This window comes from Lepisosteus platostomus, chromosome 10 (genome assembly GCF_059453375.1).
Source record: "Lepisosteus platostomus isolate fLepPlt1 chromosome 10, fLepPlt1.hap1, whole genome shotgun sequence".
Lineage (NCBI taxonomy): Eukaryota > Metazoa > Chordata > Actinopteri > Semionotiformes > Lepisosteidae > Lepisosteus > Lepisosteus platostomus.
In genome coordinates this window covers 50,843,086-50,858,899 of record NC_142620.1, presented here as the reverse complement: position 1 = coordinate 50,858,899, position 15,814 = coordinate 50,843,086, and the positions used below count along the sequence as shown (strand labels likewise).

At 53.9% G+C, this 15,814-nt stretch overlaps 1 protein-coding gene and 1 long non-coding RNA gene across 4 annotated transcripts in view; one reads left to right on the top strand and one right to left on the bottom strand.

The window, feature by feature from the left end:
* The first annotated feature begins 107 nt into the window (after positions 1-107).
* On the top strand, positions 108-4,069 carry LOC148653913 (uncharacterized). The gene is made up of 2 exons (XR_015924878.1): positions 108-630; positions 1,013-4,069. It is a non-coding gene; the product is annotated as an uncharacterized LOC148653913 (long non-coding RNA).
* frmpd3 (FERM and PDZ domain containing 3) overlaps positions 3,729-15,814 on the bottom strand; it is a 105,522-nt gene continuing 93,436 nt past the window's right edge. For 2 of the 3 annotated variants that reach the window (XM_088596997.1, XM_088596998.1), the window contains 5 exons: positions 15,434-15,523; positions 13,581-13,760; positions 12,727-12,862; positions 10,370-11,269; positions 3,729-9,318 (listed from right to left, as the gene is read on the bottom strand). In XM_088596997.1, the coding sequence (XP_088453123.1) occupies positions 6,509-9,318; positions 10,370-11,269; positions 12,727-12,862; positions 13,581-13,760; positions 15,434-15,523 (4,116 nt within the window). In that variant the 3' untranslated portion in view covers positions 3,729-6,508. The remainder of the gene's footprint in view (positions 9,319-10,369; positions 11,270-12,726; positions 12,863-13,580; positions 13,761-15,433; positions 15,524-15,814) is intronic. The other variant, XM_088596999.1, reaches the window with a different exon arrangement.

The window sequence follows — 15,814 nt, the reverse complement described above, 5'->3', positions numbered from 1 at the left end:
GCATACGTCACGCAGCCCCGCCTCCCCCATACACCTCCTCTGATTCGTCAGGGTCCAAGAGCTTTCTTGAACGGGATTGGCTCACGCCGCTGCGTAACGCGCCCCGCGAGAGAGCTCTTCTTTGTGTTGATTGGTTACTCAGGTTCGAGGACTTTTTTTTTAGAAAAAACGATCCGCCCTCTCCCTCGTTGCTCGTCTGCTGTGGCAAGATGACGTTTCTCATGAAACCAAATAAACTTTGTTCAAAGATGTTGATTTATTTTGGGAACCTTGAAACTCACGGGTCCTGCTTGGAGACGGTCACCTGACGGCAGTTCAGCCGACACATTGAAAAATCCGTTTCAAAAGGAGAAACGCGGTTATTTCACTGGTCCTAAAGCTAGGTGTGATATACTGCACTGTAATGCCTAGACCCAGAATAAAAACACAACATTTTCAATCCGATTTCAATTAACTTAATTAATTAATTTCAATTAACATTGCCATTCTCACAACAGAGGCAAGGGCAAAAGTTCTTAGGTTCCCAAAGACCGAGACCAATGCGCCGTCTACATCAGCAAACGTTCCCGTGATGCGTCACCAGCTCAAAGAGAACGTGGCTGGTTTCATTCTGCTGCGCAGCAGGCTATTGTGAGTGGTTCATACTTTGCTACGTTTCTTGGTTGTTTGCAGTTTTTTATTTTTTTAAAAAAAATGCCTTAAACTCCATTAAAATGCAATGCAAAATGCGAATTTCATTTATTATGCCAGTTTTGAGTTTGTTTCGCGCAGTTACTATCACCAATAGGGACAGAGAAGGGACTCGATGTTAACGAGCACGGTCATCATGCGGCGCCTTATTCTATCTTATATATATTTATTGTTATTGCATGAAACAGCTGGATGAAGATCAAATAACTGATAATTACCAAACGGGCCCGATGTGTCCAATGCTACCCTGACGTTTGTATCCTTCTGTTCAGTCATTTTCAAAATATCAATGTGAATGTGAGCCACCCCGCCTCTCTCGCAGGCACAAAGAGCAACATCACTGGAAAATGCTCCAACCCAGCCCCAGCTACCGGATGTCTCCCCTGATTTACTCCTGAGTATCAAAGGATTATACTTTTTCCGAGGGAGAATGGGATGATATCTCTCGGCTGTCTCCGGGAACAGCTGGGACTCCCTCGGGAGGAGCTGGAGACTGCTGCCGGGGAGGGGCAGGTCTGGTCTTCTCCTGTTACCCCCTGCGATCCCCGCCAGGGGTCAGCAGTTGGATAGCGGGGATGAAGATGGAGAAGTGGTGACTTCGTCTGCCCTTTCTCCTCCCCCCTGGGGTGCTGTGTGTGCCCAGAGTGGTAAGGATGTCAGCAGCTGCTCATCAGACCAGCAGTGGTTTACAGAGGCGCCAATTAAACACCACAGAATTACCTAAATCTGCCATGTGACTGCAACATCAGTTAATTACCAATTTTCCCAGCTAGTGTTTTTGTCCAAGGCAATTTCCACTTGCCCCCTTGCATACAGCTGAGTGTTTTATACCAGAGCAGTTTAGATGAAGTACCGTACTTTGCTCTAGGACACACCAGCTGTGTCTCACCAGGGATTTGAACCCACAACATCCAGTTACAGGGTAATTAGCCACTGCCGGGCTAATTAACACAGGGATCTCATTCAGCTGTTTCTTGAAAGAAGTGAAAATAGGAAATATCTCTTCTGACCTCCTGGCAGCTTGTTCCAGACCCTAACCACAGCTCCATGTTGCAGCCAAGGGACATAAAAGACACCTGAGACATTCAGTAATGGCAACCGGTGCACTGGTAGGGATGTTAAGTCACGGATAAAAGGAGAGAATAGAACTTTTTAACATTTCCTTTCTGTTTTTTTTTTGCAAACGGCATGGTTTTACACAAGAAAGTCCTTGTGCTTCATTCTGGTTCAGGAGTGAACAGCCACTCAGTAGCTGTAAGAAGAAATGCGTTGCGGTTTCCACAATCCTGGAAAGAAAACAACACAGTTCCGATCACCCTGAAGAAGGAAGAGTCAGCTGCTCTGGCCACAGAGTGGGGGGCGGGGGGGGGGGGGTCTTGGTTTATCTGGAATGTCGCAATGTGATGGTGAGGGAGCTGTTGGGAACGCTTTAGCCTCTCCGGCTCTGAGACACCTGGGTAAACACCCCCACGATATCTTCCAGCTGCACAGACTGTTCACCCACCCTGGCAGGTTCAGTCCCCAGTCACACAGGACAGAGACTGCTCCTGGGACGTCAGTTTTCAAGTGTGAGGCAGAGGCAGGCTGGGTGCAGAGAACCTGTTTTTCAGACCTTGGATCCTCAGAGAAGGGACTCAGGAATGAATAGTCATCTCCAGTGTGGTGTGTCACTGCTGACAGAGCTCTGGAGGCAGTTCTCAACTATGTGTTTCATCACGTTTTAAAGAAGCAAAGTAACCTAATTGGCAGCTACAGAACCTGGACAAAAGCCCAGCCTGTTAAACCAAACACATTGAACAGAAAAGTCAACACAGGATAAGAGGATAAGGGAGTTCTGCACCACAGCTGAGTTGATACAGGTCTTAAAGCTACTGAGGCAGCTCAGGTAAACCAGCTGCCATGTGACTTGTGAAGCTGCACACCTGCATGCAAAATATGATCTGCTCCATAGATCTTTAACCCGGTGCACGTGTGCACACTTGATTGTCTTTTAATCACTATTGTAATTTATGGCCTTCCGATACCCTGTATTTTTACAGAAAACACAATGTTTACTCATTTTGTTCTGGGGCTGCTGCTGTCTAGTCAGAAGGCCGAAGGAGTATCTTGAAAAGCCCACTGATTCGGAGAAATGTTTGGTTTTCAGTCCCGCGATCACGCGCTCGATTGACGGAACAGTCTCAGCACAGCAATCCAGAAAGTGTCCTCTTATCTCGTTTGGGTACAGTAGCAAAAGGAAATAAGACAAGTCACAAACGAGAGGAGGCCATACTTGTTCTTCCAGTTTCTGCTAACTTATTGATCTGAGGTCTTTGCCCAGACTGTTCTTCTGATTAAGGATAAATATTTCCAAACACGTATTGCATAGTGAGCTGCAGTCACTGACGTGCCCAATTGCTCTTCCAGACTCCTTTGCCCAGCCACATCACAGCCTGTTTCTGCACATGAACAACTTGAATTACAGCATCTCCGTTTATCAGGCGTGTCCGTAGAACATTAGTATTAATATCAGGGTTAGAGTTATTGTTAGGGTTGAAGCAGGAAACGGCAGACATTAGGGTTAACATGATGTTTAGGGTTAACGTTAGAGTTAGCATTAGGGTTAGGGTTAACGTTCGGGTGGACGTTAGGGTTAGTATTTGAGGAATCCTACATCTTTTTTTCCTACAGTATGTCCTGGTGATCTTATCACACGTTAAAAGGTAGGGTTAGGGTTGGACGCCTGAGCCAGATCATAATACTCATGGCCACAGCTGTGGCTGAGCAGAGAGCCTTTGCCTGCTTTCTTTTGGGTGCCAGCAAAGCGGTCACATGCTTATCTCACGATCCAAGAGCTGACGTTTCAGTTATTGCCAGCTGCTACGAGCAAGCACGGGCGGAGACAGACCTGTGTCTGGTGGCTTCAGTGACCACAGTGATGCAGTTCTGGTTTGTCTTTATCTTTCTGCTCTTCTTGTGCTGTGCCTGTTTTTAAGGCGGCAACAACGACACCTCCATGTAATGTCGGACTCCATTCCACAAGCGTCTCAGCCAGCCTCTCAGGTTACGTGTCATTAACTTTATTTCACTTTATTGCTTTTAAAACATGAACCACGTCAATACACAGACAGGAGACTACAGGTGAAGACAAGGAACATCAGCTAACTAAATAGCTAACCAAATGATCTCTAAAAGGAAAATGGAACAGAGGAGGTGATCTCGTTCTGCAATCGAAGCCCAAGGGGAAAAACGCAAAATCATGGCAACACGCGAATCACTTGACCACAAAAAGTGTAAAAAAAAAAAAAGATTGTTTCTGTAAAAATAATGGAAGAACAGTGAGTTTTTAAACATATATATTTTATAAAAATAAACATGGCCCACGCTTTTAGAATTATAATTTTTCTTAAATATAATTTTAGACTATTGATCTCTGTAACTATACATCACTACTAGAAATAATACTAAGATACAGTTGAGTGGTACTTTTTTACAAAACAGTTTGAAGCCTTGTTTGCTAACCTTTGCACTGCCACTGCTGAATACTGTAAAAGAGTGTATTTTCATCCTCACAAATCACCCGTTTGTTTTTTGTACATTATATACAAGGTCATGATATATAATACATCTTGATTGAATTAAAAAGTATGACACTTTCAAAACACACAGACCCACACTCACGCAGATAAAGAAAAGGGTAACCCCCCCACCCCCCCGACATCTCTCAAAGGTGGTCATCGTGGCTGTGGGTGATGGTCACCTTTAGGGGCGAAGGGGGCCAGGGGAGACGAAGTCTGTGCAGGGATCACTCAAGCCCAGCATACTCCGCGAACTGCCACAGACGACGTTTTCGAGACAAAACAAGCGAAGAAGCTTCGGCTAGAGAATGGAACCTTCGCTCTGAAAAGATCCCGCTAGGATGGGGTGAACGCATTTGCAGCCCGAGCTGTGCGAGAACGGTGAACCAAGCGGATGAATGGTACTGCCAAAACACAAAAGCAACCCGCCGTCTGCCGCGTGACTTGGTAAGAGTATCCCGAGTGCACCCAGACCGCAAAGCTAGCTTCCAGGATATTGCTGCGCACTGTCCTTTGCAGATTCACACACATGCCAGCTGTCTGATGGCATGGGAGAGGGACAAAAGAGACAGAGAGAGGTGTTTAGACAGAGAACAGGTGATTGTTTTATTAAAATACATTAGAAATAAAATATACTAGATTGTGTGTTTTCATTTTTCTCTCCAAAGATGCATACTGGATATAGGAGATATAAAATTGCAACGTCAGTTTTGGGGGGAGAAGGATAAGGGGACCCAGCACGGTTTTCTTAAACATGATGGAAAGTCCCCGTTTGCCGTAAAGGTACTTTGAAGTTTCTGCCAGCCTATAAAACCATTAAAAAATAAGACCTCAGAGAAAAGTGGAACAAAGGGAAACCTCTCGAGGTATCAAGTGGCCTGCAGGGCGGCAGATCTGGGAGACATTTACCTTCCAATCCGTGCTAAAATCTCAGCTGGCAGGAATGTGATCAAGCGTGGCTGGGAATGGGCTGGTGAGTTCAACTCTGTCACTGTGTGTCCTGAGACAGTGCATGAGTATGGGGAAAAGCATGGGAACCTGCCATTTCCATGCTTTTCTGCCCGTGTGAGGAGCTTGTCTGGAGTCATGCAAAGGACATTCGGGATGAGCAGATGATGAGTGTGTATGTGTGTGAGACTCGTGCACGTGCGAGTATAGGAGTCTGGCCCAGTCCTTTGCTTTGGCACATCTGAGTGTGGATCAGAGAAATCACACAGCAAAAAAGCACCTCTACAGATTTCACAATGAACGGGTTTGCATTGAGCTCCCCATTGTAGTAGGACTGTCCCTTTGAAATATGTGACCCATGGTGAGTTTGAGTCTCTGCTACATTGTCTGCCCTGAGCATGTGTGCCCCACCTTCTTCACTAGGCATCAAGAAGCTTTTGTGCCCCCATGTGCGTCTTAATTGTACATACATCTGAAGTGATCTAAAAACTCAGCTTTGTGAACACATTACATTTGAAGAGTCCCATATAAGACACTGTTCACATACCCAGTGCAGTAATCCATACAGCATCACAAGTATCAAAACATCATACGAACAAACACACCACCCAATCAACCAACTAATTTTATAGAATAAGCTACTCACATTTCATTTTTAGAGGGATATGCTGCTCAGTGCACATTAGATGTCGGTTCTTTAATCACTGCCATCATCATCGTTATTATTAGGATTAATATCAATGTTAAGATTATCTCTTAAAAATTAACGCAGTATGAAAACCTCAAGTCTCAGCCGCTGTGACGGAAAACGCTAATGAATGCCGAAGGGCTTGGCATGATTTTCTGCAGGATTCTCCCCCTGGGCCCGGTCTGGTGTCCGGCTGAATGCAGAGGAACGCTGACCTCTTCGGCCTCCACGCCTGGCGCTCGCTGTGGCCGCTGGGGATGGGGTCTCCCTAGGGCGGCCGGGGAGAGAGAGAGAGACACCCTTTGCTGCCTCGGGCCTCCGCGGAGATGGGGGGAAGGAACAGCTGTGCCACCATGCGGGCCGGAGGTGTGACGGCACAAAACCAAGCTTGGGAAGAAATCAAAGAGATGCAACCAGTAAGGATACTCCTCTTCTTGCCAAATACCCAACAGGTGGTCCGGGAGTCACGAGAAAGGGAGTGCACTGTCCCCATCCCTTTGGTTTCCCAGGGGTCTGCAGCCCCTTTCGGAGGAAGTGGAGAGGGAGGTGGTGTCGCTGGGCCCTGGGCGGTCAGCCAGTCAGGGTGCTGTGAGGAGAGGTGTGAGGTGCGGGCCCCCGTGAGGCCTCACTTGCCGATGAGGGTCTTAATGGAGCACGAGAGGGAGCCCACCATGGTGCCCGCAGGGGCTGGCAGCCCGGCGCCGCTGCTGGTCTTGGTGGGCAGGCTGCTGGATCTGCCCATGGACTCCTCCGCCGCCCGCAGGAGGAAGGTGTAGTTCAGCGCCACCTCCTCCACCTTCCTGAGGAGCTCCAGCCTCTGGGCCTCGGAGCGCACCCCCCGCACCAGCTTGATGAAGGTCTCCGTCAGCCCGCAGAGCACCTGGAAGCTGGCAGAGACGGCGGCGAGCATGCGGGTGGGGCTCTTCTCCACGCCAGCCACGCGCCGGCACGAGGCCCGGAACTCCTTGAACCGCAGGGCCAGCTCCTGCTTGTACTCGGCGAGCCGCGGCGCCTGCAGCCGGGGCTCGTCCTCCGCCTGGGGGCTGCCCGCGCACTGCCGCAGGATGGCCAGCAGCTCGTTGGCGTCGAGCTGGGCGCTGAGGAAGCCGTCGGGCAGGGAGAAGGTCTTGCCCTGCAGGGCCTGCACCCGGGACAGGCTGCCTTCCAGGGTGCCAGAGCTGCGGAGGTCAATCTCTTGACTCTGTGGCTCCTCCTCTCCACTGCAGCCGTCGGCGTCCAGGACCTGGAGGGTCTTGCTGACCACGGGGAGGGTGTTTGCGTCCAGCTGCATCCCCGGCAGCACCTGCAGGGGGATGGAATAGGACAGCTCGTCCTTTTCGCTGCTCTCGTCCGCCGCCTCGCACTTGCGGTAGCAGAAGCAGAAGGAGCAGCACTTCTCCCCGTCCTCATCCTCCTCTCCCGGCAGGCCCATCACCACCTCTCCTGCCCCCACCCTGCCCTCGCGGAGCAGCTCCAGCTCCCTCCCGGCCTCGCCCTGGATGGAGAACACCGGCTTCTTCTTCCCTTCCCCGAGCGGCACGTAGGAGGGCTCCGCCGGGGCGGGTACTTTGCCGGCACCCGTTCGGGATCTCTCCATTCCCTTCTCCAGGGTTTTGGCTTTGGCAGGCTTGGCCTCCGCGTACAGGGGTGCCCTTTCGCTGCTGTCCGCTTCGCTGATGCTGTAGCGTCTCAGGAGCTTCTTGTACTGAGGCGCCCCCATGCACTCGGACCGGGAAGCGCAGGCAGGCAAGCAGGACATGGGCTGGTCTCGGGGTTCACGGGACTCCAGGCTGGTGGAGCGGATCCGGGTGGTCTTGATCTCTAAGGTCTGGGGTCTCCTGTGCCCTTCCTGTGGCTGGGAGGGCTTAGGGATCGGAGGGGGGTGCTTGCTGACAGTCCTTTCCCTCCCTCTCCTCTCCACGGCCGATCCCACGGGGGTGTCCGGCAGCCGGATCCCCCGGCACATCCTCTTGCAGTCGCAGCTGCGCCGCTGCTCCCGGGAGATGCCGGGGACTTTTTGCACGGGGCTGGTGCGGAGCTGGCAAAGGCAGGGCGTGCCCGCCGGCGGAACCGGCGAGGGCCCCGGAGGGAGGAACTCCACCTGCGCCGCCTTGGGCTTGAGAAGCTCCTCGAGGAACTCCAGCTCGTACTGCCGGACCTTCTGCAGCTGGGCCTGCCGCTCGTCCGTCTCCCGGCGCATCCGGGCCGGGAAGGTGGCCGACAGCAGGTTTCTGAAGCTCAGGAAGGAGGCGCTGCGCTGCTGCTTGTTCTTGCTCCCGTTCTGCCTCTTGCTCTCCGTAGCAGCGGCGGCGGGAGCTGTGGCGTCTCCCGAACCGGCAGGCTGGGGGCTCTCCGCCCCGGGTATCAGATTCCTGGGGACTTTCTGAGACTCCCCGGTGCCTTTGCTCTGAGACGCGTCTGCTTTGCTCTCCGGCTTCTCCTTGCGCTCCGGCTTGTCCGGGGCCAGTGGGGAGTACTTCGGTGGAGCCAGGAGAGGCTTGTGGCTCTGCTCGGTCGCCCTGACCGTGCTCTCTTTGCCGGTGGGCAGGTGCAGCCCCTTGGCCTTCGCTCGGAGCCGCTCGTCGTCCGTCGGGGAAGAGGAATGGAAAGCCACCACCTTCTGTGCCTGGGGGTCTTTCAGGCGCACCTGGGGTCCAGGCTCTGTTCGCCCGGGGCAGGTGCAGAACAGCTCCCCGGCAGGAAGGACGCTTTTGGAGCTAGAAGGCTTGTTGGTCTTACTGGAGGCAGCCTCGGCGTCTTGGCACAGCTTGTTAGTCGGACGGATCTTGGCAGAAACGGCACTGTCCACAGGCAACAGGATGGGTAAGGCTTTGTTGGTAAGTTCTGGGCTTGGGATGCCGAAAACCTTTCCTTTCACCCTTGCAGAAGGGTTAGGGCTCAGCTTACCCTCTGCACTGCTCGGCACCTTCTGGTCCTTAGTGACCTGACTCTTCTCCCCCTGGCTGGCCTGTTTGATCTCCCCACCGGGTACTTGAGAAGGAGAGGCCGCGGCGTCTCTGAGACTGGGACCGGGGGTGCTTGCCAGGTTCAGCTCCGCGGTCTGAGGGCTCTCTGCTGGGCCTTGTGTCCTCCCCTGCTGCCCTGGGGGCGCCGGGACGTCCTGGCTTGGGCTGACCCGCAGAGGGGTGGTCTTGGTGAGAACCAGGGGCTTGGGGGAGCAGGCGGTCCGCAGCTGTCCCACCGAGAAGGCCGCCCCCCCCAGAGCCTGGGTGGTGCAGCCGGGGATGGCCAGGGGGAAGTCCCGCCGGCTGAAGAGGCGCTCCTTGTTGACGTGGTGAGCCAGGAGGTAGGCCTGGCTCTGGTGCTGCTTCATGGCCGACACCATCTCGGAGACATCGTTGAGCTCGGAGGAGTTGGTCTCATGCCCGGAGTCCAGCGACGATTCAGGGGTTATCGCTGCCAGCACGATCAGACCTGCAGAGGACCAGGGCATAGACGCAAAGTCAGGGACAGAAAAACAAAATTCCTGTATCTTAAAAACCCTCAATGAGGTGACCATGGAGACTGGGAGAAATACTCATTGCTAATAAGGGTTTTCACTAGGGATCAGAAAAGCAACAGACACAATTGCATTGTGCTCGGCAGGACAGAGTATGGCAATTTAAAGTCTGTACTTTGTTTTAATTTAAAGGCTTCTGTTGTAATTGCACCATAAATGATTCCTGTGGCTTATCTATTGCAGCCTTTAGTGAAGCACCTTTATGCATTTAATACTTGAAATGGTTTAAACCTGCAGTCTGACATTTGAGCATTTTTTTAGGTTTATGACTCTTGAGAACAGACCACAAGATATTGTAGAACAACACATTTCTAGTTTATTACAGCTGAATGTACAGACTTGCCGTCTTAGGGGAAACAACCAACCTATGGCTTCATTGAAAAAAAAAAGTCCTTTAATACAAATCAGATAAATAGAAAAGTAGAAAGAACCATCCTTGGCTGGAGTGTTTGTCCGAGGGAATTGCTCCCTCTTGGATTATGATAACGGGCTTTTAGAGAATTAAATTACAGACCGCCAAGTTCACTACAAAATGATTACAGCGATTTCGGTGGCTGTAAAGGTGTTTTAATGTCAGGAGGCAGCGAAGCGTCAATGCCACATGCCCTTTTATGTAAGATGTAATGAGACCTCCTCTGTGTTTTGCACTTCTTGCGATTCGGAGTTTGTTTTTTAAAGCCTACAACTTCATGCAGCTTAAAAAAAAGGATTTCTCCACCTTTATGTAACGAGCTCTGGAAAGGAATGACAAGCACACTGGCGCGTCACGACACTGATTAAGACCATGCTGTGGGGAGACGTGCCAGCGTGCCGCGCGGTTAAAACAGGCAGCGTCTCGGCTTTGGCGCGGCGCCTCGATGTCTGCAGTGTGTCGGACAGGCCCAGCGAGCCTGGCCCGTTGCTGGTGAGTGGGTAAGGACAGCGGCAGCAGCCTACAGCCCGCAGCCCTGTCCGCCCTGTCTCCACCTGCTGTCTGCGGGGGCTGCTGGTGATGGTGGGGGTAGTCCTCCGACGCCGCCAGGGCCTCCAGAGCCTGCAGCGTGGACACCAGCGCCTCGTCCAGCTCCTGGGCGTGATCCCGGACCGTCCGCGTCGCCACGTTGTCGATCAGCGTCACGGGCACCTCCTCCGACAGCCCCGGGCCTGGCCCCGCCTCCCCTCCCGCGACCACCACCGCCGCGGCCGCCGCCGCCGCCGCCGCCGCCGCCCGGCGCTTGGGGTCGTCCTCATCGGAGCTGTTGTCGCGGAAACCCGGGGGGGGGGCGGCGATGGTCTGGGGGGCCGGCTGGACGGCGCCCCCCTCGGGCTCCTCCTCGTCCTCCTCGCTGCCCGGCGGGGGGAGAGAGATGAGGTCGACGGCGCCCCCCTCGCGGGAGGAGGCGCAGGAGTTGGAGCAGCGCGGCGGGGCCGGCGGGCGGACGCCCCTGCCAGCGCCCGCCGCCGCCTCGGCCTTCAGCTTGGCCTTGCAGGAGTCGCAGAAGAATCTCTCGAGGCGCCGAGTGGGGTCCATGGTGTATGCCCTGGCCCGGACCCCCGGGATGTTTGGGGAAGGGGTGTCTAGACCTGCTATGGACTCCGAGCTGTTAAAAGTGGGGTCCGATTTCGTGCGAGGCCGGCCTTCCTCCCCGGAGACCCGATTCTCGTTGATGTCCATCAGCCCATCCTGCTGCTGCTGCTTTTGCTGCTTTTGCTGTGGCTGGTCCTTGGTGTGCAGGTAGCAGAAACCCAGGGAGTCTGCCCCCACCTGAGCAGCTGACCTTGGGGCTGTGTCTCTGGGCAGCTCTTCTCTGATCGCTGCGTCTTCCAGCCTAATGGCTCCCGTGATGGAGGGCACTGGTCTTGGGATAGGATGGGCACTTCTGTAATCTAAAGAGATAATTATCAGAAGAGCTGAAAGGTGGTGAGATAAGTGATGGCTGGATGGAGGATGTCCGGATGGCAGGGCTGCAGTGTTTTGTCTGATTCTGTACCTGATGCAAGAGAGACAGACCTGCCAGTGATGCACTATGGATGGGTCCTGAGATCTCTGTCCGATGAGATGGGCATGACACAATCCTGGACGCTGCCCTTTTATCAGGGCCAATGGTGCCTTAAAGAACCAAGCAATGGTGCTGGGCCAGAACCGATTATTGCTGGACAGCTTGGCGAAATGGTTTGGGATGACGCTTGCAGGCACGGAGGTGTTACTTCTGACAAGCAGGGATGCAGAGGTTGTAGGTCACATGGAGGCGAGCTGTCCTGCTGCCCATGACATAGTTTGAGAATGACTGCAGTAACTTCAGTCGTGGCGAGGGAGAGCAAGAGAGAAATACAGAGAGATGGAGATCGAGAGACCTTTCAGGACAAGCGAAGATGCATGAAGCGACCAGTAAGATGGCTTGGCTTGGGGAGATGTGAACCATGCCCTCGGTTTAGGGAATGTTGCATTTTTCAGCGCAGGACATAAAAGTAAGCAAGAATCTGTACCTTTGGCAAACGAAGCTGACTTGGGATGGAGATGGGAGGCGTGGGCTTGGCAGAGGCACAGAAGACGAGCGCGTAAATATGGGATGACGTTTCCAGGGTGACTGGTTTAGCATGAGTCAATGGTGGCTAATGCTTATTCTTTCCCCGTGCGAAGAAGCAGATGACCGTCCAGCCAGATGGAGCCCAGGTAGCCATTGTGGTGACATAACCCCTAACTTATAAATCCAGGTCAGCTGTCCACATGTTAAGATCTGGCATGCATGGCCACTGCAGTGGGACCTGGCTGTGCTCCTGGAGCACCCTTTACATGCTCGAATGAAGGGAGGTGTGAAAACCAGCAACTGTCTCTGATTCAATGCTAATTACTAACCCCATGCAGCTTCCAAGAAGCTTCTTAACAATTAACTGGAGATCAAACATCTTAATTAATTAAGAACAGAGTTGGACTGAATGGAACACGAACTCGGTTGGAACTGGAAGACAAAAGGGCTCAGGGTTCCTCCAGGACCAGGTTTTGGAAGCACTGTCCAAAGTATTCCGCAGGGATTCATCTGGAAGAGAGGCTGTAGCTGCTGCAGCTCTGAGGGCTCGAGGCACTTCTGTCAAAGTGCTACACGATCGCGTGGCTGCAGGGTGTTATCAGGTCACAGACTGTGCTTCTCATCGCATGCAAGATACAGTCTTGACTAAAACCCCTGCACACCTGAATGAAGCCGTTAGGTTAAGCTGATGCTGGCTGAGCAGCGTACAATTGAACACACAGCACCACACGTCCGAGGTGAGATATCACTGAGCCTGACATGACCCTCCTCTCTCAGGCCCAGCACTGTAAACAGAAGAGCTACTCACTAACATACCTGCCTTGATCATGTGGGACTGACCAGGTGTCCGGCAGAAAATGGTCTTCTTGGGGTCCACAAAGAGCTTGTAATAGCCCGAGATGAGACAGGCGAAGTTCATGGCGTCTGGCCACTCCATGAGCAGCACTAGAGGCTGAGGAGGAAGAAGAGTCAGGACAGGAGTCAGCTGTGTGTGTGTGGGTCAGCACTGGCTGCCGGGGTTGTGTGCACGATGACAGTTCTCTCACAGACATTTCCTTGTTGCACATGTATGGACACTGGACACACTCTGACCTCAGTGCTGCACATTTTGAGTCTGAAAGCTGACCTAACAGCATGTTTTAGAGGCTCACCTCCTCCTTCCTATGACAAAAACAGCTACAAGGTACACACGAGAGAGCGACTGCAGAGGTGAAATAGTCTAATTATTTTTGTGAATGTGTTTTTTGTTTTTCAACGGGCCAAAATGTTTATAACGAAAAATGCCGTCACCTCCTGCGTCCAAGCAGGTTTCGTTTCCACTGCTGAGACCATCACTTGACTTTAGTGGAAAAGCCTGATGAAAATACTAATTAGGGCCGTGCCTCCCAGCAGAGGACTTCTGGTGACGCCAGTGAGCTAACAACAGCATCATTCCTGAGCCCCGACAAATCCCCTCTCTCATCAGGAAGTCGACAGAGGGTATTTGCTATTTGATCTCTTTTTTGGAAAATAAGATGTGTTCTCATCGGAAAATAACTGCATGCCAGCGGGATTCAGATTCGCACGCCAGGGTGTCCGAAAGTCCCTGGATTTGGTTTCTCCCCAGGAGCTGCTGGGCCTCCCAGCCTGCGATGCAGTGTGAACGGCCCCAGGGCCTGTCCGGACTCTACCTTCCCCTCCAGGATGCTGACTTCCACGCGGGCCACCCCCTGGTTCTCTCGGAAGAGCTGGACCTTGGCCACCCTGCTGAACTCGGCCAGGACCGTGGTGAGGTTGGTCTTCAGGTCGATCACGTGGCTGATTCCATGCCGCGGCCCCACGAGCAGCGTGGTGGCGGACTGCTTCTCGTCCTGTTGGAGAAGACAGGGGCGTCCGCACCTCAGAGCCCAGCCCAGGCTTTCCTGCAATACCTCTGCACGGGGTGCAGCACACGCTGAGCCTGAGTGTGTGACCTCCTGTATCAGAGGGCAGCAGTGTTGGGCAGTGGTGAGGTCCCTGGACTCCTGGGACGGTGTGGGACAGTGGTGAGGTCTCTGGACTCCCGGGGCGGTGTGGGACAGTGGTGAGGTCTCTGGACTCCTGGGGCGGTGTGGGGCGGTGGTGAGGTCTCTGGACTCCTGGGGCAGTGTGGGACAGTGGTGAGGTCTCTGGACTCACGGGTCAGTGTGGGACAGTGGTGAGGTCTCTGGACTCCTGGGGCGGTGTGGGGCAGTGGTGAGGTCTCTGGACTCCTGGGGTGGTGTGGGACAGTGGTGAGGTCTCTGGACTCCTGGGGCGGTGTGGGGCGGTGGTGAGGTCTCTGGACTCACGGGTCAGTGTGGGGCAGTGGTGAGGTCTCTGGACTCACGGGTCAGTGTGGGGCAGTGGTGAGGTCTCTGGACTCACGGGTCAGTGTGGGACAGTGGTGAGGTCTCTGGACTCACGGGTCAGTGTGGGGCAGTGGTGAGGTCTCTGGACTCCTGGGGCGGTGTGGGGCAGTGGTGAGGTCTCTGGACTCCTGGGGCGGTGTGGGGCAGTGGTGAGGTCTCTGGACTCCTGGGGTGGTGTGGGACAGTGGTGAGGTCTCTGGACTCCTGGGGCGGTGTGGGGCGGTGGTGAGGTCTCTGGACTCCTGGGGCAGTGTGGGACAGTGGTGAGGTCTCTGGACTCACGGGTCAGTGTGGGACAGTGGTGAGGTCTCTGGACTCACGGGTCAGTGTGGGGCAGTGGTGAGGTCTCTGGACTCACGGGTCAGTGTGGGACAGTGGTGAGGTCTCTGGACTCCTGGGGCGGTGTGGGGCGGTGGTGAGGTCCCTGGACTCACGGGTCAGTGTGGGGCAGTGGTGAGGTCTCTGGACTCCTGGGGCGGTGGTGAGGTCTCTGGACTCACGGGTCAGTGTGGGACAGTGGTGAGGTCTCTGGACTCCTGGGGCGGTGTGGGGTAGTGGTGAGGTCTCTGGACTCCTGGGGCGGTGGTGAGGTCTCTGGACTCCTGGGGCAGTGTGGGGCAGTGGTGAGGTCTCTGGACTCACGGGTCAGTGTGGGGCAGTGGTGAGGTCTCTGGACTCACGGATCAGTGTGGGACAGTGGTGAGGTCTCTGGACTCACGGGTCAGTGTGGGGCAGTGGTGAGGTCTCTGGACTCCTGGGGCGGTGGTGAGGTCTCTGGACTCATGATGTGTACTCAAAGCCCAGGAGGGGCACAGCTCTTGCACATCACACATTTGCGGAGGTGAGATACCCAGTTGGATAAAATATTTTCCGCTTTGAATAAAAGTGTCAGCCAGACTAGTTACATCTCATCCTTCTACACTCTGTACGAGGCTGAGCTATCGTATACTAGTGTGTTTGTGCTTGCTCTGGTGTGTGCTCAGTGTTTTGTTCATGGACAGTTTTCTGGGGCAGCGCTCAGGATATTGACACACACACACACACACATACGCCGGTACAGCGACTGCCCCGTTGGAACCCTGTACCCTGGTATGCATGATGCCCCCTCCCCTCCCCGCCCCCCCATCCCCGTGTCCGTGCAGTGGGTCAGTTACCACGCCGACGGTGTGGAACAGGAGGCCTCCGAAGGGCGGGAGCTCGTTCAGGACGCGCATGTACTGCAGCTTGGCCTGGAGGGGAGGCACCTGGCAGGGGAGAGCGCGAGAGATGAGCCCGCCGGCAGCCCGCACAGCCAGCACAGCAGGAGCGCTGTCACACAGACACACAGCCGGCCTGGGGACACGCAGCGAGGCCGCAGCCACGGAGCGCTGTTCCAGGGCGCCGCCACACACAGCCGCGGAAGGCACAACACATGCCGCCGAACAGCTAATTGCCAATAACTGCTGTTGAACAGAAAATAGGAGTGTTTTTTTTTTTTGCACTGCCATCGACTTTTGTCGCCTTTTAAACCTGCCCCTGCAAGTACTGTAAGTGCT